Source organism: Ascaphus truei, unplaced genomic scaffold (assembly GCF_040206685.1).
Source record: "Ascaphus truei isolate aAscTru1 unplaced genomic scaffold, aAscTru1.hap1 HAP1_SCAFFOLD_1272, whole genome shotgun sequence".
In the NCBI taxonomy this organism is placed as follows: Eukaryota; Metazoa; Chordata; class Amphibia; order Anura; family Ascaphidae; genus Ascaphus; species Ascaphus truei.
The window spans coordinates 32,526-58,358 of NW_027454146.1; the positions used below are offsets into that span (position 1 = coordinate 32,526).

The 25,833-nt window shown below is 47.2% G+C and overlaps 1 protein-coding gene across 1 annotated transcript in view; it reads left to right on the top strand.

Moving 5' to 3' along the window:
* The window catches only part of LOC142475568 (dynein heavy chain domain-containing protein 1-like), a gene marked incomplete at its 3' end in the record, with an annotated part of 79,420 nt that overhangs the window by 13,390 nt on the left and 40,197 nt on the right, over positions 1-25,833 (top strand). The window contains exons 2-7 of the mRNA XM_075581365.1: positions 7,181-7,432; positions 7,510-7,638; positions 9,053-9,122; positions 18,405-18,628; positions 22,477-22,714; positions 23,803-23,960. Coding sequence (XP_075437480.1) covers positions 7,181-7,432; positions 7,510-7,638; positions 9,053-9,122; positions 18,405-18,628; positions 22,477-22,714; positions 23,803-23,960 — 1,071 coding nt within the window. The remainder of the gene's footprint in view (positions 1-7,180; positions 7,433-7,509; positions 7,639-9,052; positions 9,123-18,404; positions 18,629-22,476; positions 22,715-23,802; positions 23,961-25,833) is intronic.

The window sequence follows — 25,833 nt, forward strand, 5'->3', positions numbered from 1 at the left end:
GTCGGATCTAGAAATAAAAGCCAGGTGTGAATGACTAGTTTCCTGAACCCCATAACCAGTGTCTGGACGTCCCCACTTCACAATATCTGAAGCAGCAATCCCGCCTGGGATCTTACCTGATCCGCAGTCCCTCAATGTCCAGGTACCTCATTCCCGCAATGTTATACATTGGAGGGGATGTGTTCCCTACCTGTCTTCTGATGTCTTCTGTGTGAAGCTTGAGTCAGATCTGGAAGACAGCAGTATAGGTTATTTCGGTGTAGTATAGGGCAGTTAAGATATATAGGGTAAATAAGATATCCAGATCCAGAGTGTGGGGGCGAGAGAGAGAGAGTGGGGGAGAGAGGGAGGGAGAGAGTGGGGGAGAGAGGGAGAGAGGGGGAGAGGGAGAGTGTGGGGGGGAGAGGGAGAGAGTGTGGGGGAGAGAGGGAGAGAGTGTGGGGGAGAGAGGGAGAGAGTGGGGGAGAGAGTGGGGGAGAAAGTGGGGGAGAGAGTGGGGGAGAGAGGGAGAGAGTGGGGGAGAGAAGGAGAGAGTGTGGGGGAGAGAGAGAGAGTGGGGGAGAGAGTGGGAGAGGGAGAGTGTGGGGGAGAGAGGGAGAGAGGGGGGAGAGGGAGAGAGTGGGGGAGAGAGGGAGAGAGTGGGGGAGAGAGGGAGAGAGTGGGGGAGAGAGGGTGGGAGTGTGGGGGGGAGAGGGAGAGAGTGGGGGAGAAAGTGGGGGGGAGAGAGGGAGAGAGTGGGGGAGAGAGGGAGAGAGTGTGGGGGGAGAGAGAGAGAGAGTGGGGGAGAGAGTGGGAGAGGGAGAGTGTGGGGGAGAGAGGGAGAGAGGGGGGAGAGGGAGAGAGAGTGGGGGGAGAGAGGGAGAGAGGGAGAGAGTGGGGGGGGAGAGGGAGAGAGTGTGGGGGGGAGAGGGAGGAGAGTGTGGGGGGGAGAGGGAGATGAGTGGGGGGAGAGAGGGAGAGAGTGGGGGGAAGGAGGGGGAGAGTGGGGGAGAGAGGGAGAGAGTGTGGGAGAGAGGGAGAGAGTGTGGGGGAGAGAGGGAGAGAGTGTGGGGAGAGAGGGAGAGTGTGGGGGAGAGAGGGAGAGTGTGGGGGAGAGAGGGAGAGAGTGTGGGGGGAGAGAGGGAGAGAGTGGGGGAGAGAGTGAGGGAGAGAGTGGGGGGGAGAGGGAGAGTGTGGGGGGGAGAGGGAGAGAGTGTGGGGGAGAGAGGGAGTGAGTGTGGGGGGAGAGAGGGAGAGAGTGTGGGGGAGAGAGGGAGAGAGTGTGGGGGAGAGAGGGAGAGAGTGTGCGGGAGAGAGGGAGAGAGTGTGCGGGAGAGAGGGAGAGAGTGTGCGGGAGAGAGGGAGAGTGTGGGGGAGAGAGTGGGGGAGAGAGGGAGAAAGTGTGGGGGAGAGGGGGATAGAGTGTGGGGGAGAGAGTGGAGAGAGAGGGAGAGAGTGTGGGGGAGAGAGGAGAGAGTGTGGGGGAGAGGGAGAGAGGGGGGAGAGAGTGGGGGAGAGAGTGGGGGAGAGAGTGAGGGAGAGAGTGGGGGAGAGGGAGAGAGTGGGGGAGAGAGGGAGAGAGTGGGGAAAGAGGGAGAGAGTGGGGGAAAGAGGGAGAGAGTGGGGGAAAGAGGGAGAGAGTGGGGGAAAGAGGGAGGAGAGTGGGGGAAAGAGGGGAGAGAGTGGGGGAGAAGAGGGAGAGAGTGGGGGAGAGAGGGTGACTGACTGACTGGGTAGGTGACTGACTGACTGGGTAGGTGACTGACTGACTGGGTAGGTGACTGACTGACTGGGTAGGTGACTGACTGACTGGGTAGGTGACTGACTGACTGGGTAGGTGACTGACTGACTGACTGGGTGGGTGGTTGGGTAGGTGACTGACCATGTTGGGTGGGTGGGTGGGTGGGTGGGTAGGTGACTGACTTGTTGGGTGACTGACTACTTGTGGTCTCTCTCTCCCCCCTCCCCCACACACACACACACACACACACACACACTCTCCACACACACACACACTACACACACACCCCCCCCTTACTCACCGTGGATCGCTGTGGTCTCCGGTCTCTGTGACAGGCGAGGAACCGGCAGGCCGGGTGTCGCCCTCGGCGGCTGTCACACGGGTCACCGGGTGGCAGTGAAGGATCCGGACACAGGGGAGAGAGGAGTGGGGGGGCTAGTGATGCGGCCGGGACAATGAGGGCAGCGGCAGCCTCAGCACAGTGGCTGAAGATGGTGAAGGAGGAGACCATCTTCTCACGACGGGCTGATTCCGAGCTGTCACGCGGGGTCACGGAGGCCGGGAGAGATTGGGGTGGGGGGGCGGGATGGCCCGATGGAGGGGGGGGGGCACAGATGGCCCGATGGGAGGGAGGAGGGGACAGATGGCCCGATGGAAGTGAGGAGAGGGGCGACCGATGGCCCGATGGCCCGATGGAAGGGAGGGGGGGGGGAGCGACAGATGGCCCGATGGAAGGGAGGGGGGGGGAGCGGACAGATGGCCCGATGGATGGGAAGGGGGGGGGGAGCGACAGATGGCCCGATGGAAGGGAGGGGGGGGGAGCGACAGATGGCCTGATGGAAGGGAGGGGGGGGGAGCGACAGATGGCCTGATGGAAGGGAGGGGGGGGGCGTCCAGATGGCCCTGCAGGGGCCTGAGGCAGACAGGCGTGGAAGGGGCTGGCTGCCGGAAAGGGGGAGAGTAGAAGCGCTGAGGAGGGAAGCCACTGCTCAGAGAGCCGGAGGCGGGGTAATCTCCCCCAACAACATGAACCCGCCTCCGGCTTTTTTTTTTCCTCCAGGCCGCGAGCGCGGGAAAAGCAGCAGCGCGAGCGCGGGATATTTTAAAAAACACATGTGTGCTGCTTGGGCCAATATTTACTCGCCTGGGGGTTAAATCCACCCGCCCCGGGCGAGTAAATATATATATATATATATGTATGTATACAGTATATATATACACAGTATATACTGTATATGTATAGGGATTGTTATTATATATATATACTGTATATATATCCAGTATATATATACAGTATACTGTATATTTATTTCTCTTCATGTATTTATTTATTTATTTAGATTTATTTATTAATTGTGGGGCTGCTGTGCATGAATTTTTTTTATTGGGGGTAGCGGGGGTGAGGGGGGGTGTTTGGCTCTTGGTGTGAGTTTAGGACTTGCGGGTGCATTTAACCCCTTCACGACCGTAGCGGTACTAACTGCTACGGCCGTGAGGGGTTAAGTGCACCCGCTACCCCCCCGCAAGCCCTAAACAACCCACCGATGGGGCTAATACCCCCTTCACCACCCCCACTACCCACAATAAAAAAAATTCACACACAGCAGCAGCAGCACAATTAATAAATAAATCTAAATAAATAAATTAATATAAATAAATACATTTAAAATACATTTTTATTGATAGTGTAGATGTGCAGAGGGTCTCCGGAGCTGAACCGCTGTGGTTTTAGGTCTGGGGACCCCCTGCTCCCCGAGATACAGGGCCCTATAGGGGGTGCCGTATCCTCTGCTTGGGTTACAGGCCGCGATCACGTGATCGGGACCTTTAACGCAGATGGATACCGGCACCTCATAAAAGGGCCTGTATCTTGGGAGCAGGGGGTCCCCAGACCTGAAACCACGCGGTTCAGCTCCGGAGACCCCCCTGCACATCTACACTATCAATAAAAATGAATTTTAAATCATTTTTAATGTGCCGATGTTTGCGCAGAGAGAGCAGCGGTTCTCTCTCTGCTGCAAACACATCTCGCCAGGGGACGGCCTATAGTATCATTGATATGCATATACAGTACTGTATGAGTATGTTAGGGGTTATAGGGGTTGTTGTTATACAGTATATACTGCATTACAATTCATGAATTTCTCGGCTTCAAAGACAACAGCTCGCAAACGCCCCCATGCGTTTTTACACGGCATTGCAGTATTGCAGCCAGCCGGAATAAAATGCTTAAATCACTGCCGCGGAAATAACGCTATACACCCCGGGAGAAATTGATACAAAACCGCACATCACCGGGATACTCTGAAATTCGCGGAGCTAGCCAAGTTAAGAATAAATTTGGTCGCCAGTGTACCCTATAAATATATTTATCCTGTACAACACATTGCCACAGAGTACATGTCAATGTTAAATGTTAAGTCTATTTTTAGATGTTGATGACATTACACAGCTTCTGTGGTGTAGAGGTACAAATCTTAACCAGCATATGAAAGGGTCCTGGGATCAATTCCTGTATGATATGGTATAATATAATTTACCTTTTTTCTAAATTATTATTTTATTTATAAATTATACAATATAATTAAAATAATAAATAATAAAGAATAATATATATTTATTTATTAATAATGATAATACTTACTTAATACTTATATTAATAATTATTAATATATTAATAATAATTCTATATTAAATTCTTTATTAATAATTATTTGTTAATAATAATAATAATAATAAATAATAAGTATGATTATTAATTATTATTAACAATTAGCCATAATGAAAACATGATCACAGTGCAGGAGAGCCCACACCTACGCGTTTCCAGCATACAGCTCTTTATCAGGGTGCTGGAAATATTACTCACCGGGTGTATAAGTACTTGCTCTGTGCGCTGCAGTCTCCAATCCCGTCTCCTTCCTGGAGCCTCAAAAATGACGCGGGAGCTGTGACGTCAGCGCCGCCAGAGACAGAGAGTGAACAATAACAAAACTTTATTAAACAGAACCTAAGAACAATAACTCTCCGGCTGAAAAAATGCTTATTAAAGTAAACATTTGGTAAATAACCAAGTTAAATACAATCAATGAACTGACAATGAACTGACATTCATAATATTCTGGATCTAGGGTCATGTCTGGAGGTATGAATGAATTCCAGTTAGCTTCAACTCAGCCCTCTTTCCAAAACTCAAGTCTGTATATTTTCTTCACTTTATTTAGGGAAAGCAGCAATAAAAACAGGCACTTGTGGAAGAGATGTTTGTGTTTGAATAATGTCTCTTTGTGGGTGATTTGTAGTAAGGGCAGGTGAAAAGGATAAGGCCCTGCCACTAGAGCAATTAAAGGAGGGGTACTCACTCAGCCAGTGTTGAAGGTGGAAAAGGAAGTGCCAGTGTATTCTGGGTAGCAGATAGCCTGGGGACAGATCATCTGGAGGCAAGGCAGAGGGGGAGAAGCAGACTAGCCCATTTTGAGAGAAAGGCTGAGGTTGCTATAGCAACTCACTGAAAATGTCTAAGTAGATGTAGCCGGGACCCTCTTTCCACCCTTTTCGGTTGTTATGGGTGGGTATGCTGCAGTTAAGGAACACTCCGATAACGGAGGTTCCGCAATAGGGAGCCGCCATGTTGTGGTTGGCGTCAGCGCAGACTTAGCCTAGCAGAGGTTGCGCATGCGCAGATCGAGGGGGAGGAAAAGCCCGTGAAGGTGGTAGAGCACGACGGGTCCCAGCAGCCCCCGCAGGTCCCCGTGATGCGCCTGGACCAATTAGTGTGCGAGGCCAGGAGGAAAAAGGAAGTGGTCAGAGTTGGTAGGAGAGGAGAGGAGAAGGAGCTTCGGTGTGGGGGGGGGGGGGGCAGACCGCCCCCTACCTAGGCCGCATGCCCCAGGCCCAGTTAGGCCCTGAGTCCCCGTAGAGACAAGCGGAGCTAGGGACTGGCCATAGTTAGTTCCAGTTCCCTTTATTGCCACACTATCACCACCGGGACAGTTCTAAGTGAGCTGGAGTCTGGCTCAGACCCGCTATTGAACTGCAGCGTGTCTGGGTGGGATCGCCCTAGACACCTACGGGTGATGTCATCTGCACCTCGCTGACCCTTTGCGAAGATTGTAGCCGCACAGGGTACGGGAGTGCCCGGCAGATAATTCTAAAGTGCACCAACGGTACCATCCTTCACTCAGGACACAGTGGCTGCGCAGTCACACTCATACACATTCATTGACTCACTTGAGGGTGGGAGAACTATTCCCAAGGGGAACTGGACACGGGGTGGGATCACCCGGTGAAGGGAGACGGGAGGGTGAGCGTTCAGCGAGGCGCCGAGTATCTCTTCTAGGGAGGGACACCTGTTGGTATAACATATATAGTTAATGCAAGTAAAGTTGATTGGTTAAGGGATATTGCTGTGTGTGTGTGTTATGTACATAAGTCCTGCGAAGACCCACTTCTCCTCGGGCGGAAGCTGTCGCAGGTGGGGGCGCTGCACCGAGTTATAGGCATTGTGTGTACCCCAGGCTTTCCATGGCAGAGGCTCAGACCCTGTGAGCCTACAGGTAATGCAGCATATGGTAGTGGCCTGTGTTCGCTAGGAACCAGGGCTACATAAACAACAACATGTAGCAGTAATGTTGCTCTTTCACATGCAGCAAGCTGCTGGAACAGGGAAATAACAGGCAACTGAACAAGGGCGAAATGAATCCCATAAACTGAAAGGGGAGACAGGAATATGGAATCTAGTTCCAGGGCACATACAGTAACTGCAAGCAATGATAGTAAATCAACACAAGCAATCCCCTGACAGAACAATGTATCCTCCGTATAAATACAACACCATGACTGATAAGTCAGGGGACAAAGATAATACATATGCTAGTAAAAACAATACTATATGTGCTTAAATATACCACAACCATGATACCCAAAAAGAGAGAGAATGGTTAAATGAGCTATGTAAGAAGAAACAAAAAATTATATACGTGAATTTTAATAAATAATCAAAAAATGCAACTATATAATTATAGAATTAATTGAGTGATATTACATTTATAATTCTACAATAATTAAATAATAAAACTCTTAAATCTTTTAAAAAATTCAAATAGGTTTAAAATTATTTTTTAAATATTTTTAAATAGATCCAAGATAAAATGGGAAAGTCCTTAAGGAGCAGGCAGTAATAGTGATGTATGCTTGGAAGGGGTGCTCGGCTTTCTTCAATACAATACAATACAATACATTACAATAATGCTTTATTGGCGTGACTTAGACTCTCACATGCATAGCTTTGGTAATGCTTGTGAAATGGTGTCTCCTTCTTTCTCTTCCTCGCTCTCTCTCCTGCCCTTTCTCATGCCTGCCCGCTCTCTCTCTCTCACGTTCTCTTTCACACTCTCTCTATCTCTCATGCACTTTCTTTCTCACACGCTCTCACACTCTCTCTCTCTCTTATGATTGGAGGTGAGGGATCACACGCTCCTCATGGCGAGGACTCTTAAGAGGAACTCTGTGCGGTGCCGCTCTGCGGGGGTCAGTGGTTCAGTATCACTGCAGCGTGCAGCCCGGGAGGAGGCAGAGCGATGCCGGTTTCAGGCCGAGTCCTGGCTGCATAGACTCGGGAACCTGGAGATTCTGGTGGGTCATATGATTAGTCAGAACCTGCATTCCTTCGCTCAGAGGGACATCTCTGCCTTTGTGTACAATGTCATGCAGGTGAGTGCCCGTTACTGTCCGTGTCTGTGTGTCCCCCGGTGTCTGTGTGTCACACTGTCCGTGTCTGTGTCACACAGTCAGGCTCTTTGCTACAAGTCCGGCTGGAGTTTGGTGATCACAGTGACCTGATTCTCTGCCCGTCCGGCCAGCAGCTGCAGTGCACCTTACAAGAGGCTCTGGGGTCAGTTCTGCTCTCTGTATTAGAGGTGAGAGCTTACTATATACAGGGCAACTCCCCCCCCCCTCCCTGTGTCTATCTGCTGTTAGTGCCCAGGATCACATTGGGTGTTAGGGTTTTCTTTCATATAAGGATATGCTAAATATCTATCCCAATGTTTCCATTCCCTTACTGTGTTATCCCTCCCACCTCTGCTGGGGCATTATTCCACGTATCCACCACCCTTTCCGTAAAGTACTTCCTCACACATGCCCTAATCTCACCCCTAGCCAGGTCATTACCCCCTTAGCCCCTCCTGCACTATCCTTTTTTTCAACTTTATATTTTATTAATTTTTCAAAAGATACAGACGTTTGTGCACATTATAGAACACTCTACAAGCTCTGTAGCTGGTCCATATCTGTCTGAACTGACACGATGCAAACAACAATCACACATCCAACATGTACAGGGGGGGGGAGACACATTGGGGAAGAGAGGTATGGGGGGGGGGGGTCACCAAGGAGCTTCAATCCAATGCCATCCTTGGCACGTCTCTACACTTCTCCACCCTTCTTTTGATTCTGGTGCGGGAGACCTCTGCAGCATCTCATGCCTTCGCAAGCTTTTTATATATAGAAGTTTTGCCGTAACTTCCCAACCCAGTCGTTCCTTATCTAGGCCCTTCGCTATACCTCCACTTCTTCCTTGAGTGCGTCTGTCACAGGAGAACTCACTTATTCCTATCATAGCCAAATGGAGGCATTGCTCGCCCCTGGGATGTCTGTTTGTGCCATCCACGGCAACCTGTACATTGATTGTATTAGATTTGTCACAGAGTGCTTTTCCTGGTAATGTACAGGTTAATAAAAGCTTCAATCAGACTTAGAACTGTGCAACTAATTCTGACAGATTTATTATAAATCATTCTTCCTGGTAATGCACAGGTTATTAAGAATTTATATTAGTGTTAGGGACCCTTGAGATGTGGTCTGCCGTGCAGTGGCTCAGGAGCTTACAACAATTTGGCCAAAATGTTAAACTAAAAGACCATTTTATTTAATAGATATACACGGTACAGTGCCTAAATATATATGTATAAATAAGTTTCACTGGATATGCACTAAGCTCTGTCTGTGTTTTATGTTCTGTCTCTGGTTTTAAATATCCCCCCCACCTCCCCCAGTGCAGTAGGTATCCAGGGCTGCAGTGCTGGCCGTGCAGCATAGGGTTGAGCATTGACACAGATTGCGGGGGATAACCTTCCTGCTGCCAGAGCCCAGTGATCCAGACCCTCATCCTCCTGGGGCGCCTCTGAGGCAGCGGAGACCTGTGTCACGTAGGCTATAGGGTCCTTCTGTTTAGGTGACAATGTTTGATTATCAGACACGTGATACTGTGGTAGATTATCCGTGACCAAGCTCTGTGCCGTGGTTTCTGTGACTGTCACATTCCATCTGTAGGTGACTCGGATGTGGGACCAACATTTTCCTGAATCAGACACATGTGGAGAGGAGCGTCGGGGTAGAGGAGGTAGGTGGTATCTTGTGTATAGAAAATAAATATCTGCGCTAAAATATATTCAATATAAATTAAATCCAATTATAAATAATGGAACAGCACAGAAAGAATGCCACATATGCAAAAAAGGATATAGGGAGGATATAGGGAGGATATAGGCCCGGATGGAATCTTGGGGTCTGAGCTGGAATTAACCAAATTCCAAACAGAGCTAAAAAACAGAAGCGCATGCGCCCCATAGTGTAATACATAGTGTAATACACTGTATCACATTTACTGGGTTAAAGAAACCTTAAAAATGCACACTCACAAACGTACTGTATGTGATAAAATCACAGTTAGAAAACCCTGATCACAGGTGGGGTGCAAAGTATAAATGTAATACAATAAATAACAGTTTATGTCAAAAATGTATGTTATTATTAGTTCTTATTAGGAATGTACACTGGCGACACACTTTATTCGAGCTCGGCTAGTCCCACGAATTCGGGTATACCCGGGTGTATTGAGGTTTGTGACTGTTTTCTGCCCGAGTGCATTGAGGTATTTTCCAAGCAGGGATTGAAGCATTTTATTCCCGCTGGCTGCAATACTGCACAGTACATATATATATACTGCATTACAATTCATGAATTTATGCCATCTGGTAGACACGCGAAGCATTGCAGCCTATTAAATCCTAATCATTATCATTTAACAGATCAGCCGCCCGTCAGCCAGGCATGAACCCAGGCTGGGAAGGCAAACGCAACGGGGCTTGTCAGAGGTGAGGAGCGGCGCATTCCAGGTATCTGCCAGGTACATACCGGGTATTTGCTCGAATAAAGTGTGTCGGTGCAGTATTCCATTTTTTTCAAAAGTGGGGCGGGGCTAATGGCAGGGCTAGGAGGCGAGTAGCTTCTTGGGTAATTTGTCAAGCTCTGGATATATATATATATATATATATATATATCCCCAAACAAAACAAACAAATAGTAGCGCTAGCAGTGAATAAATGTGTGAAATAACGTAAGGTGATGATATGATATTTATAAAAGAAAACCTTGTGTTTAAAAAGTGCGTAACATGATAACCAATAAATTGTTAATGATATTGTGATCGTTGAGAAAGTCACGTGCGTGTGACGAAACGTGTTGGACGTCGTGACGCATCAATGGAGTGACGCGCTGTTTGGAGGTGGGACTCAGTACCAGGAAGTCAGCTTGTGGGTGCTCCGTGCTGCACTGCTTTAACCTACCTACTACGGTGTACCTGGGTCATAGCGGGTCATCGTTTGGCAAGGCTGTGGCCAGATTCTAGCACCAGTGCAGGCGAATTGGAGCCTCGTGGAGTTGCATTTGCATTGGAGGAGATACGTTCCATTTGCAGTTTTCTCCTCTACAGATGAATATCCCTCAAAGTTTTGGCACATGTGGTTTCTGAGTTCCCTGTGATATCAGCACTTGATCTGCCTCCAGCTGTCAGCGTCCGTTTACAGATTGTCTCAATTGAATGTGCTTTTACCTACTATGTGAGTGCAAGTCCTGGTGTCTGCTCTACGTTATAATAAATCTCTTTTACATACACTATTATGCTATGGAGCTGGCACTTCTTTTATTTTTTGTCACATATATATATATGTATGTATGTGACAAAAAATAAAACAAAAGCGCAAGCTCCATAGCACGTAACTGAGTAAAAAATAAATGTACCTTATGTAAAAAATCAGCAACCCATAAGAATGTGCACTTACAGGATTTCAAACAGAACCATTCGTGGGAGAGAAATCTCTATTGTGGTCATCTGCGGTGGTAGGGTGAGTCCCAGGTTTGCAGAGTGGATGTAAACAGCCCAGGTTCACCATGAATTGGCAGCAAGATATAAAGGCATCCAATGCCTGCACGTCCTTTGCTCCCTCATACAATGATTGCTAACACTTGAAATTACCGCCAGCCGGAGCGCAGGGAAGCCAGGGACTCCAAATACACCAACACAAACGCGATGACGTCACAGCTCTACGCGTTTCATCACACTGCGGCGACTTCGTCAGGAAATATGTGATTGTCAGGGACAGCCAGTTAAATAGGCTGGATCAAGTAAACCTATTTTCACATTGGTACTAAGTTTCACCACAAATCGTATAACTCTAAAATTACTATAAATATCAACATTACAATGAATAACAACAAAAAAAACATCAATAATTATGTTGTTCACATCATACAATGAAAATAGCTAAAACTAAACAATTTAATTATGTATAAACTCAACTAACACAATGACATGTTAGAAAAAGCTGTCCCACTATTACCAATCTAAGTTTCATCAAATATGGAAAAAAAAATCTATAATTTTAATTTGGTATATATATGTTTAGGTTTTAATTTCAGTTTCAAAAGATATTAATAAATCAATATATTAATTAGAATGTTTATATATTCATATTATTATAATCAAATACATCTACACCATATTAAAATGAATTATAGAAAAATCTAAATAAAATTGAAAAAATATAATAAAATCAACCTATTTAATTCCTTGTGTGATGAGAACAACATTCACAAAACAATATTTACATTATATGTACTAACAAAAATTATTAGATTAATAATTCACATAATTAATGCACTAACATTATATCTAATTACATATACTGCTGCGGCCGAGTTTATTCGAGCATTTGCCCGTTCTCGGCCGCAGCAGTAGCCTGGCACGCGCCAAAGCAGCGGAAGAGCGCCCTCCGATCGGGGCGCTCTCCCTACCGCTGCCGGGTCCGCCGGGTCCCCCGGAACCCCCTGCCGCCGTCCCCCACATCGCGGGACACCAGGGCTCCCTCGGGGGGCGCGGCACGCCGAGGGGCGGCCACTAGCAAGCCGGGAAATCTCCCGGCTTGCGGATCTGGCCGATGAGCAATAAACTGTGTCGCCAGTGTAATAACAACAATTGTTACATTAAAAAATAACTAAAATTATAAAAAGATAATCCAGTTTTTTCCTTTAACTATTAAATAACACCTACTTTAAGGAAATATCATATAATATAGAGGAATCCCCTCCAAACAGAACCCCATCCTAGGATAGGGGGAGAGGAACCGAACTAGCAACCAGAGCAGAAAGGCAGAGAACAGCAAGGCAGGAAACTAAGCCAGTGTGCTAGTATCCAAGCACTCATTAAGACCCCTAGGAGAAAGTGTACCAAGTGAGTATATCCAAAAAGACACTATGTATGAGAGAGTCTTAAATCTATCTCCCCCTAATAGGCTACTCGGAATACTCTCAATACCCATAATTACAAGTCCCTTGGGATCCTTTTGGTGTACTTGGGGAAAATGTTGAGGAACACTGTGTGCCAGCACTCCCTTAATGATGGAACGTCTGTGTTCCAGGAATCTGACACACAGTGCTCTTTTAGTGCGACCCACATATTGCAATTGACATGGACAAGATAAAACATACACTATATATGTGGAGAGACAGTTGATTTTAATGTATATTCAAAGTTCAGACTTGTTGCTAAATGAAGAGAAAGTAGCCGACAGATGCAGATGTCCACACATTAGACATCTAGATCTGCCACACTTAGTGTCTGGAAACATTAACTGTAAACCACTATTCTCAACTGAAGTATCACTAAGTCTACTTGGGGCCAAGATGTTCTTGATATTTAGACCCTTGCGGAGACCAGTGGTGCCACAGTGGACAACTGACTGCTGAGGTGCGGATCTGAGAGCAACACTTTCCAGTGGCGATTGATAATTTGTCTAATTTTGTGGGAATAACCATTACATTTTGTAATAAACTTATCAACACAAACAAATGTGGGGTTATCTGCCAAAGGCATGGATTGTTTGCACTGTTTGACCTTTGATTTAGCTAACAGATCCACACGTTCAACCGACCTGACCTTCTTGAATGCCTCCTGCACCAGAGACATATCATACCCCTTTTGTTTGAAATTGTCGATGAGACGACCGGCTTGCAGCTGAAACACCTGGTCGGACGAGCAATTCCTCCTCAGTCTATTAAACTGACTGAGGGGGATATTGCTTAGCCATTTGGAATAATGTGCACTTTTTCCATGTATATAGCCATTGACCGCCACGTCCCTGAAATGCACCCGTGTCTGGATATTCAGATTCAAATCTACTGACAATTCCAAATCTAGAAAGACAATACTAGATGCATTAATCTGGTGGGTGAATCTGAGGCTCATATCATTGGAGTTAAAGTCGGTCAGTATCTGCTCGAGGTCACCCCCATCTCCGTCCCATATGATCAAGATGTCATCAATGTACCGGCCATAGAACACCAGACCCGCCCCCAGCCGTGCATTGGGCCAGATTATGGTTTGTGGATATTATTAAAATAAATAAAAATTATCACAATTTAACCTAATATTATAATTTATCATTTATTTAAAATAACATATTAGGGTTATTTCACATCCTCTTTAGCGCTACTTAATTTTTGTGTTGTCTTTGATATATATCAATCAAAATGTAGCCATGCTGTAAAATGGTCTGCAGTTGTCTCTCCTGCTGGCAGTAAACCTGGTAAGTTACAGGGGTGCCAGCAGTAATCATGAAGGTTTGCCCTCACAACCTGGTGAGGTGCCCTGTGTATGGATGGGAGTGGCTACATACTCTGAGTCCACAGTTAGTGACATCAGAGATGTGCCTGTTTCCTGAGGTATATAAGGCACAGCACTGCCCAAAGTTAGTGCGTATAAGTACGTTGAAGGAAGGAATAAGTCTGTGTTGAGACTTGGAAATGAAGGGCCCACTAGTGCAGTAACTAGTGGCCAGTTTCTACATCAAGTAGCATCAAGCCTGATAAGGCCACACTGTGTCCAGGGACCTGGCACAGGGGTGATCTCCCTGCGGGGAGAGGGGATCCCACTCCATTGGGAGGGCGTACCTTTTCAAGGGACAGTACGGCGAGATGTGCTGCTGAGCAAACCGCTGCGAGGGGCAGTCTGTCCATACCATCGTCAATAAAGATGCCCTGTTCAAAGACAACCCCACTGTGTGAGTGTGAAGTTACTCGTCAGTGGAAGTCACCACCAAGAAGGTTCTGATGAGGAACTCCATCTTCCTGCGGACGCATAGATCCTGATGAGGTGGAGGCGCTGCACTGGATATAGGTAGGACTCGCACACACTACCTCAGCTGCCTGTCTGGGTTGGCAGTCCCCGAACACCATCATGCCGGAGACTCAGGAGTCCTGTTGCCAACAGGTGCACCACCAGACACGACCATGTAATGGGGTTTGGTTAGACCACACGGGGCAATATGAGATTGGGGGGGTCAGACCAGAGGGAATACCCGTTATATATATATATGTGTGTAAGGTACCAGCACTGCAGGGATGCGGGGTTAACTCTGTTAAGGAGAAATGTTGCAAAGTTTCGTGTGACCTTTCCATGTAAATTTGTACAAGATGATTTGGACAAATTATCGAAACAAAATAGATATACTGTTGTTTGTTCAAGTTTTGCTTAATATGACGCAATTAAAGAGCTGAGAGAAGACAGCTCAATCATGATAAAATCAGCAGATAAGGGAGGGGTGTAGTGATCCTGGATAAGGAATGCTACATTGCCGAGTCCCTTAGACGGCTAAACGATACAGAAACTTATTTGAGACTATTAAAAAATCCTACAGAAGATTTTCTGTATAAGTTAGAAAATATTTTAACAATAGGTTTAAAAAAACTTTTTGTCTGTAAAGAATAATTTGAATATATTATGATTGTTTTTTTTAACTTTGCCAATTTTTTATTATTTACCAAAATTACATAAAGGCCCCATACATCTTCCCGGCAGACCTATAATTTCAAATATTTCAGCCAATATTGATTTTTTTCTTGCAGAAATCGGTCAAGAAGCTCACATCATAGTTACAGGACACCACACACATTATCATTAAGTACATTTACATAGTTTAAATAATAATGGTTATTCCAGTCACGTATGATGCCACCTCACTATACACAGTAATTGAGCATGAACACGTTTGCACAGCAGCACGTTATTTTTTGGAATTAGAAGGCACTTATACTAAAACACATATTGATTTTATTATCACATTGATTACATTTCTCTTACACATAATTTTTTTTGGTTTAATAAAGACATTTTTCTACAGATTAAGGGCACGGTGATGGAAGCCAGTCTTGCACCGAGTTATGCTAATCTCCTAATGGGGATGTGGGAAGACCAAAACATCTGGTCTCAGCATGGATTCGGTGCAAACCTGGTGCTCTAGTTTATAGAAATTGACAGGTGAGACATCAAGTCCGACCACTTTTAAAGTTTCCCAATTTCATTTGTGGGCAGTGAATTTGTTCAAATGTTAAAATCATAGATCGAAGTTTACTTGGGGCTATTATGTTTTTAACACTCTTGCTTTTACAGAAAATGACACAAGGTTTGTCAGAGATATGGCCTTTTAGAACTGGATCACAACCCAACATTTCCAGTACCCTTGATCTTGTGTCCAGATTGTCACTAGGTTTAATCAAAGGCAGACAAGAAATCACCAGTACTAGAATGTCTAAACATATTTTTTTTAGAATTTCGATCTCTATAATTTTTCAAAAGGATAGTTCTATCTAGGTATTTAGCTCTATAATATGACTGCTCAACCAGAGTTTGATCGTATTTCTTTGCAAGGAATCGATCCTTCAACAGAAGTGAATGTTTCTCAAAATCACTGTCCAAAGAACAGTTTCTTTTTATACGGCTAAACTGTCCGTACAGAATGTTTTGCAACCACTTTTTATGGTGGTTGCTGTTGTCCATTTAAAACAGTTTCATGTAATTGCTTCTAAATAGCTATCAGTTTGGATTTTGGAGTTCTCATCGATGAATAAGAGGAGATCCAAAAATACAATAGGTCTTGAATTGACGGTAAAAGTAAAAATTAAACCAATTGTGTTGGAATTAAAAACTGAAAAAAGATTTAAAAGGCTAGTGTCATCCCCATCCCAAATAATAAGTAATGTCATCAATGAAATGGCCATAGTAGACCAGTCCCGCCTCCCTGGGTTAGTTGGATCAGATATGCCAATTTATTTATGGGATGTTGGGAGGACATAACTGGGGACGAACCTGGACCTCATGGCCATTCCACAGATCTGTAAATAAAAGAAATCATTAAATAAACACTATTATTTTCCAATATAAATTGTTTTTGAATGGGGGTAGATTGCTGTCTTTATCCAAGAAATATTAAATCCCCTCAGTGCCCTTAGAATGGTCTATACTAGTGTACAGGCCCTGTACATCACACATCACCCATTTATATGAAGGTTTCCATTTAATCCCAGAGATCAAGTCAATGATGTGAAGCGTTTCCCAAATATGTGACTTAAAATTGGTCAACATACTGGGACGGGCTGGATGTCATCGATCCGATCCCTGAAATAATCGGTCTCCCAGGTTGATTTTTATGCACCTTAGGTAGGTGATAAAATATGGGAACCTTTGTGTGAGGTGCGGATAAGTGTCTGAATTCAAGCTCCGAGAACACCATTATCCTTAGCTTTAGAGAGGCGGATGTCAAATTATCTCAGAAATGTATCTGTAGGATCAGTATCAAGCATTTTATGAGTGAGTATTACCTAACAGGCGCATTGCCTCACTAATATAGTCACACCTGTTTTGGACTATGATGCCTCCTCCCTGATCAACCTGCTTGATAACGACTTGATTAAGATATACAATCAGACAGAGTGTTTACACATGGCCTTAAAATTTGCTAGGACCAATGTGTAAAAAGTGTCTATATAATTACCCATGGCACCCGCTTTTCGGCGATCCGCTGATACGGTGGCACCGAGAAGGGGGCCGCCGTCTGGCCAGAGGTCGCGCATGTGTAGAACGGGCTGTTGCCGCCGGCACGCATGCGCAGAACGTAGGTTGCACGCGCAGAACGTAGGTCGCGCACGCGCACAAGGGGGAAATTGCCTGTGTGCGCATGCGCACAACTGAAAATCGCCGGTTCCGCTTTCCGGCGATTCTCACTATACGGCGGGCCCTTAGAACGGATTCCGCCGTATGGCCGGGGCCCTGCTGTACTATCAAGTCAGTTAGGTTAGCATCCAAAGGCTCTGTAAGGGCAGAATCTATTGAACAGTGTATCTGTGAATTAATTGGATCAGATTCCCTTAGTAAAGATTTTAAATCCGCCAGATAGCCAAGGTCAACAGAATTAAGTGAATCATGGCTATCTGGTTTGTTTTTCAAAAGAAGAAAATGTCTGGTGAGTGTCATTTTTCTAATATAGAATTTTAGATCAAATTCTGGTCCCAATGCCTTTGACCGGTTTGTTGGAGAGAAAGACAACCCTTTATTTAATAGCAGGGTTTGATCAGTAGTTGGTGTAACTGATGATTAAAATCCCATTTGTAGCTATATTACTAGTTGTCTCACTTCTCAATTTGGCCTTTTTCCTCTGAGCTGACCTTCCAGCTCGTGTTCCTCATCTTGGGAAGTACTCCTCCTCCGCCGCCTCCCCTTTATCTGAGCGGGATGTCAGAGGAAACCTCCCTATGGGACCGTCCGCACTATCTGTTCTTCCTTTTGAGTTTTGTCTGAAAGAGATTTTGAACCATACTTGTCATGTGATGTGGATATAGCTCCCAATTTACCAGTATCTTGTTGGTCTAAATGACCAGCGGGACTATCTATGTCACTGTTATTCACAACGGAAAATCTGTTCTTAGACTAATTTCAACCTGTGGTTTTCTCTTTGTCTTTGTCTAAAACTAGATTTCACAAATATTTTGTCAAAGGAGACTTCCTGGGGGTCAGTTATTTGTATTCCTATTTTTATTATAACCAAAATTCTTATATTTCTTATTATAATTATTAGACCAATTTGACTGTGTATTCCAGATCCTAACTTTATTGTTAGTATAATCAGACATACATCTTTCATATTTATGCTTCTTCCTCCAGCTCAACAGTATTCCCCACCTGTGATTAGGTTTTTCAAACTGCGATTTTAACACATACGTTTGTGAGTGTGCATTTCTAAGGTTTCTTCAACCAATTAAATGTAATAAATTGTATTACACAAGATCCCCATAGTGTATGTTTAAGCTGCATGTTACACAGGACACACAACTCCCACTGATATGTATGTGGATGGAGGGAATGAGGGATACTGTAGGAGGGACAGAGGGATAGGAGGGTGGGCGTCAGGAATGGGCAAATCTGCTATCTCTGGACCCCAGAGATTAGTTGGCTCGCTAGCTCTGCCCATTAACCTATGTGTGGTCTCAGTGTCCTTGTGTGTCTCTGTTTTAGGTTCTAGCCTCCCCCCTGTGCTCACTGAGGAACAGCTCAGGCAGGTGGTCCCAGAGCATGTGCCCCCCCTTGTGAAGCAGCAAGATGTTCTCAGTGTTGGGAGAGTGAGAGGCCAGTTACTGACCGGGCAGTGCATGCCCCTGAAATTCCAAGCACTGGACCACGCTCTACACAGCGACCCCATCATCCAGCAGGCCAGAGACACTCTGCAGAGACTGCTGGGGGTGAGTGAGAGACTGCTGGATGGGGAGTGAGAGACTAGCTGTCTCTCACTCTCTGCTAGTCTCTCACTCCCCAACCAGCAGAGGTGGGGGACAATAGGATGACTTCAGCCTCGTACCTTAGACCTTAGAATTGGTTAGATGATTGATTTCAGCCATAGTTGTACGGGGGGATTGATCAGTGACCCTGTGTGAATCTCCCTCATACACTTATTGTGACGCCCAGGTGGTTATGGTGTAGGGTGAGATTGATTTTATTGTGTTTTCACGTAAAACTTGAGGTTGTCTTGGAGATTTTCTTTCTTTCTGGGAGACCGTGGTTTTGGTAATTTCCAGGTTGACCTGTAAGGCCTGGAACTGGCAGTAACTGCAGGATGTAAGCAGCGAGAATTTGGCAAGAAGCTCAAAAATCGGCGTTTTTTTGGGGCTTATTCTCGCCGCTGTTCGCCAGTTTCTCAAACTCATGTTTTTCTAGTAGCCCTGATTAGCGTATCGCAGCTGATCGCCACTCTAGAATTGAGATTTTCACGTCAAATCGCCTCGCCAAAAAAAGTTGGCAAGAAGGTGGGGAGAAGCTGGCGAAAAGTGCTGAGACGGGACTTAGGAAAAATACATTTTTTTTCTTCTACCTGGGATTGATGCCGGGTGTCTCCGGAGCGGATACCCATTAATACCAGCACCAGGCACCCCCGGCATGAATAAGATGCATGAAAAATGCATTTACAGCCCACTTCATTACCTCAGCGGCTAACCGCTAAGGTAATGAAGGGGTTAACCACCCATGCCAGGTTTATTGTGGGTAGCGGGGGTGGGTGAAGGGGGTATTTGGGCCTTGGTGGGTGTTTAGGCCTTGCGGGGGGGGGGTGTTTGCGGGTGGACTTAACCCCTTCATTACCTTAGCGGTATTAAGTCCACCCGCAAACACCCCCCCCCCGCAAGGCCTAAACACCCACCAAGGCCCAAATACCCCCTTCACCCACCCCCGCTACCCACAATAAAAACAATACACATAACAGCCCCACTACCCACCTCCCAAGCCCCCAATAAACATTACCATTTTTAATTCACCCCCCCCTCCCCCTAACACATACAGTACAATAATGGGCAAAATTACTATTATCTACATATGGATAATAGTGCATTTGCCCATTTAAAATACAACATTAATCAGCATAAATAAAATAAATGCTTCAAACAATAAAGTACATTACATTGTCTTTTTTTAATGTCCCCTAACCTCCTAAAGCTGCAGTTCAGTCAATATCCTGCATGTGTGTTTTTTTAATAAATCAGTTCTGTAGTAAGAAAAAATACTTTTAGCATTTTCTGTTTTAAAAAAAACAACTTAGAATACAAGAAAATTGGTCTTTCAATTTTAACAGCCATTTGCTAAGGCACTGCCCCTTCATGTCCTGTCACAAGCCCTAGCACACCCCTTTGTCAGCCCTGCCCTCCCTCTAGCACATGTCAGTGCAGGAGTGCTCATGAATATTCATGAGCTTCCACTGAGAGACAGAAGCAGAAGAAAAACATATGCCAGCTCTAATTATGTCACCAAATTTCGCCGATCAATACATGGAGAACGAATTGACCTGCAGCTATACAGTTCTTTAGGTAATTAGGGATTGCACACATGAAACTATTGAAGTAAAAAAAATAATTAAAAAAATAAATAAAAAAAAGACTGAACTGCAGCTTTAATCACCTTAGCGGTTACTAACCGCTATAGTAATTAAGGGGTTAACCCACCCTCCCCCACTACCCACCCGGTAGGCCTAACCACCCATCCTTGAGGACAATACCCCCTTAACCCACCCTCGCTACCCACAATAAAAACAATACACAGAACAGCCCCACTACCCACCTCTTAGCCCACAATAAACATTATTAAATATGCTAAACATCAATACATAGCCCGCCCACCCTGTGCCCCCACATAAAAACACGATTTAGGATTGTCAGGCGTGCTCACCACAAACCGGACTGGACCGTGAGGCCTAGGTGGGGATGTATGAAAACCACTGCCCTACAGCAACTAGGGCGGGTCTGGTAGGCAGAGTCGGTGTGGGTAGCCGGGTCGGGGTAGGAGAGTGTGAGATCGTAGAGGTAATTGCCGTATTCAGGATTGGAGATGTCAAGAGTAGTCAGAGTCCGAAGCCAAGGTTGAGGATTGGAGAGAGTAGAAGTCCAGTAGGCGAGCCGAGGTCCAAGGATGCCAGAGGTCAGGAGTCCGGGTCCTGAAACGCGTGGGAGGAGGTCTCCTAGTCATGTTTTGTCAGTATCTGTTTTATTTAGCTCAATAAATTAATTTTATTATCCTACCTGGTGAGTCTGATATGCATAGGAGCCGTGCTGGCATCGATCATCTATCTTCTTTCTTATATTGCACCAGTGAGTTGTCCCTGTTCCATACCACACTGGATCTCATTGCAAACTTTTAGCAGGGTAGTTACGGTGGAGTGTTTGGGGCGGAAGCCAGATTGGAATTGGCGAGGGAAATTTGTCATGGTGTAGTAATCGCTTAATTGGGAGTGAACACATTTTTCCATGACTTTGGATAGAATTGGGAGAAGTGAGATTGGCCTGTAGTTTGAGACAGTGTTTTTGTCCCCACTTTTGAAGATTGGGACAACTCTGGCAGTTTTCCAGGGATATGGCCTGCAGACAGGATAGAGTTGATTAGGGAAGCAAGCGGTTTGGCAATGGCTAGGGCACCAAGTCTTAGGAACTCAGATTGCAATAAATCAGGTCCACATTGTGTAATCTCCTCTTCGTATACTGGGCCAAATTGAAATTTGTGGGCAGTGTTGGGAGGGGGTGGGGCTATAGGGGTACTCCCAGGATGAGATTCAGGTTTGTGGTTTGGGCTGCGTTTCGCTAATAAGTTTGTGGGGTGTGCTACTAAGTAATCATTGAATGCATTTGCAATGTCAGTGGGGTTTGTCAGAGTAATATCCCCCTTAGTGATATTACTTGGTTGTTGATGGTTAGGAGGCTGGAATATGTTGCTGATAACCTTCCAGAAGTTAGCTGGGTTTGATGTGTTCTGGAGGAGATTGTCAGAGTAATATTGTGCTTTTGCGTGCCTTGTTTGCCTTGTGCACATGTTCCGCAGGCATCTGTAGTGATTGAGATCCTTGGTAGTGCCAGTTACTTTGTAGATTTTCTACAAGGCATCCCTGAACTGGTAGAGGGCTATAAAGGTCAGGTGGTACCCATGGAAGGTGGGCACCCCGTACCCTTATTTTGCGTAGTGGAGCATGGGTATCACAGAGTTCTAAGAACTCGGATTGGAAATAGTTGAGTGCAGAATCAGGGTCGGGAATTAAATCGATTCTGTGCCAAGGGCAGTTGGTATGGTAAGGTCATCCAGAAACTGTTGTGGGTTAAAGTTTCTAAATGTTCTAGTGAGGAGAACTTTAGGGTTTGATTGGGGCGGTTTAATTTTCCTTACACAGTACACTATTGCATGGTCACTGAAAATATCGGGAAGGATGCCAGAGGATTGGATTCTGCTGGGGTTTGAGGAGAGAATCCAGTCTAGTAAGGAATGGTTATGCAATTTCAGGTTTGTCCGTGTGGATTGGGAAATGAGTTGCGTTAGGTTAAGCGACTTGAGTTGTATCTGGATTTTCTGGTTTTTAGGGTCGAGCCCATTGAGGTTGAAATCCTCAAGAACTAGCATGTGGTCATTGTACATTTCTCTGTCTTTGTTCTCCATATGAACTCTCTCTGAAGGAACCTCTGTGAGGTACCACTACTATCTATCTCGCTAGTTCTCTCTATGTTCCCTTCCATCCCCTCTTTCTCTCTCCATTTCTGTCCCTTTCACTCTCTTACTCTCTCTGCAGGAATCTGTGTGTGAGGTGCAGGAGTTCTGCAGGGAGCACTCCTGGGTGTGTGAGATACATGGGTACGTGCTGCGCTGGTCTCCGGGGCTCCTGAAGGAACTCCGTGGATGTCCTGCACGGGAATATGAGGATCTCATCCTGCAGCTGCAGTGCTGGGGAGAGAGAGTACGTGGGATGAGAGAGAGCTTCACAGCCCCGGGACTTACAGTCTGCTGCACCGCCATCCAAAGAGAGACGGGTACATACCAGTACAGTGACCAGCAGAGACAGTAACTGTGAGACAGAGCGGTACAGTGACCAGTAGACGGAGAGACAGACCGGCACAGTGACGGAGAATAAAGTTCCTGCTTCAGCACATTTGCTTGAGAGTCTAGATATGGAGCAGACACAGAAATACACCCCGAGCATACCGGGGGTGTATCGGTGATGGCGCAGTGTGTATCAATGATGGTGTGGGGGTATTGGTGATGGGCCGGGGTATATGGTGATTTTTTCGGTGTGTATCGCTGATGGTGATGGCGCAGGGTGTATCAGTGATGGCACGGGGAATGTCGGTGATGGCGCGTGGTGTATAGTGATGGCCCGGGGGGGAACGTGATGGCGTGGGGGTATCGGTGATGGCGTGGGGCTATCAGTGATGGCGCAGGTTATATCAATGATGGCCCGGGGTGTATCGTGATGGTGTGGGGAGTCAGTGATGCCAATAGTGCGGGGTGTGTGTGATGGCGATGGGTGTATCAATGATGGCCCGGGGTGTATCGTGATGGCGCAGTGGCTATCGGTGATGGCTTAGGATGTATCGGTGATGGCGCGGGGTGGATGGTGATGGCGCGAGGTTTATTAGTGATGGCGGGGGGTGTCAGTGATGGCGATGGATGTATTAGTGATGGTGCTTGGTATATCGGTAATGGTGATGGCCCGGTGTGTATCGTGATGGAGCGTGGTTTATCGTGAGGGCGCGGGGTGTATCGGTGATGGCCCGGGGTGTATCGGTGATGGTGCAGGGTGTATCGCTAATGGTGGTGGCTTTGGGTGTATCGGTAAAGGTGATGGCTTGGGGTGTATCGGTGATGGAGCGATGTGTATCGGTAATGGCACGGTGTGTATTAGTGATGCGCGGGGTGTATCAGTGATGGCGCGGGGTGTATTGGTGATGGCGCGGGGTGTATCGAGATGGCGCGGGTGTATCGGTGATGACGCTGGCGATGCCGTATGGTGTATAGTGATGGTGATGGCGCGTGGTGTATCGGTGAAGGCGTGGAGTGTATCGGTGATGGTGATGGCGGGGGGCGTATGAAGGTGCTAAACGTTACCTTGTGATCTCAGGTCCTCCGCTGAACTCTATAATCCAGGAGATCCTCGTGCTCCTGACCTCTGAGATCTCTGAGCGCTCACGGCTCCTGATTGATGAACTGAACATTGTGCTGAAGATCTTCCAGAGGATCGATACTAAGAGCTCAACCTTCTCCCTGTGTGTGCGCAAGGTGAGGGCAGAACGAACAGCCAAGGAGGGGTGTGCTAGGACATAAATAGGAGTAGTGTATAAATACACAGACCCCGTGCTCCTCCCAAATACACAGACCCCCGCCCTCCTCCCAAATACACAGACCCCCGCCCTCCTCCCAAATACACAGACCCCCGCCCTCCTCCCAAATACACAGACCCCGCCCTCCTCCCAAATACACAGACCCCGCCCTCCTCCCAAATACACAGACCCCGCCCTCCTCCCAAATACACAGACCCCGCCCTCCTCCCAAATACACAGACCCCGCGCTCCTCCCAAATACAGACCCCGCGCTCCTCCCAAATATAGACCCCGCGCTCCTCCCAAATACACAGACCCCGCGCTCCTCCCAAATACACAGACCCCGCGCTCCTCCCAAATACACAGACCCCGCCCTCCTCCCAAATACACAGACCCCGCCCTCCTCCCAAATACACAGACCCCGCCCTCATCCCAAATACACAGACCCCGCCCTCCTCCCAAATACACAGACCCCGCCCTCCTCCCAAATACACAGACCCCGCCCTCCTCCCAAATACACAGACCCCGCCCTCCTCCCAAATACACAGACCCCGCCCTCCTCCCAAATACACAGACCCCGCCCTCCTCCCAAATACACAGACCCCGCCCTCCTCCCAAATACACAGACCCCGCCCTCCTCCCAAATACACAGACCCCGCCCTCCTCCCAAATACACAGACCCCGCCCTCCTCCCAAATACACAGACCCCGCCCTCCTCCCAAATACACAGACCCCGCCCTCCTCCCAAATACACAGACCCCGCCCTCCTCCCAAATACACAGACCCCGCCCTCCTCCCAAATACACAGACCCCGCCCTCCTCCCAAATACACAGACCCCGCCCTCCTCCCAAATACACAGACCCCGCCCTCCTCCCAAATACACAGACCCCGCCCTCCTCCCAAATACACAGACCCCGCCCTCCTCCCAAATACACAGACCCCGCCCTCCTCCCAAATACACAAACCCTGCGCTCCCCCCAAATACACAGACCCAGCGCTCCTCCCAAATACACAGACCCCGCGCTCCTCCCAAATACACAGACCCCGCGCTCCTCCCAAATACACAGACCCAGCGCTCCTCCCAAATACACAGACCCCGCCCTCCTCCCAAATACACAGACCCCGCCCTCCTCCCAAATACACAGACCCCGCCCTCCTCCCAAATACACAGACCCCGCCCTCCTCCCAAATACACAGACCCCTGCGCTCCTCCCAAATACACAGACCCCGCGCTCCTCCCAAATACACAGACCCAGCGCTCCTCCCAAATACACAGACCCTGCGCTCCTCCCAAATACACAGACCCCGCGCTCCTCCCAAATACACAGACCCCGCGCTCCTCCCAAATACACAGACCCAGCGCTCCTCCCAAATACACAGACCCTGCGCTCCTCCCAAATACACAGACCCTGCGCTCCTCCCAAATACACACCCAACGCTCCTCCCAAATACACAGACCCCTGCGCTCCTCCCAAATACACAGACCCCGCGCTCCTCCCAAATACACAGACCCAGCGCTCCTCCCAAATACACAGACCCCGCGCTCCTCCCAAATACACAGACCCCGCGCTCCTCCCAAAAACACACCCAACGCTCCTCCCAAATACACAGACCCCTGCGCTCCTCCCAAATACACAGACCCTGCGCTCCTCCCAAATACACAGACCCAGCGCTCCTCCCAAATACACAGACCCAGCGCTCCTCCCAAATACACAGACCCCGCGCTCCTCCCAAATACACAGACCCCGCGCTCCTCCCAAATACACAGACCCCTGCGCTCCTCCCAAATACACAGACACTGAGCTCCTCCCAAATACACACCCAACGCTCC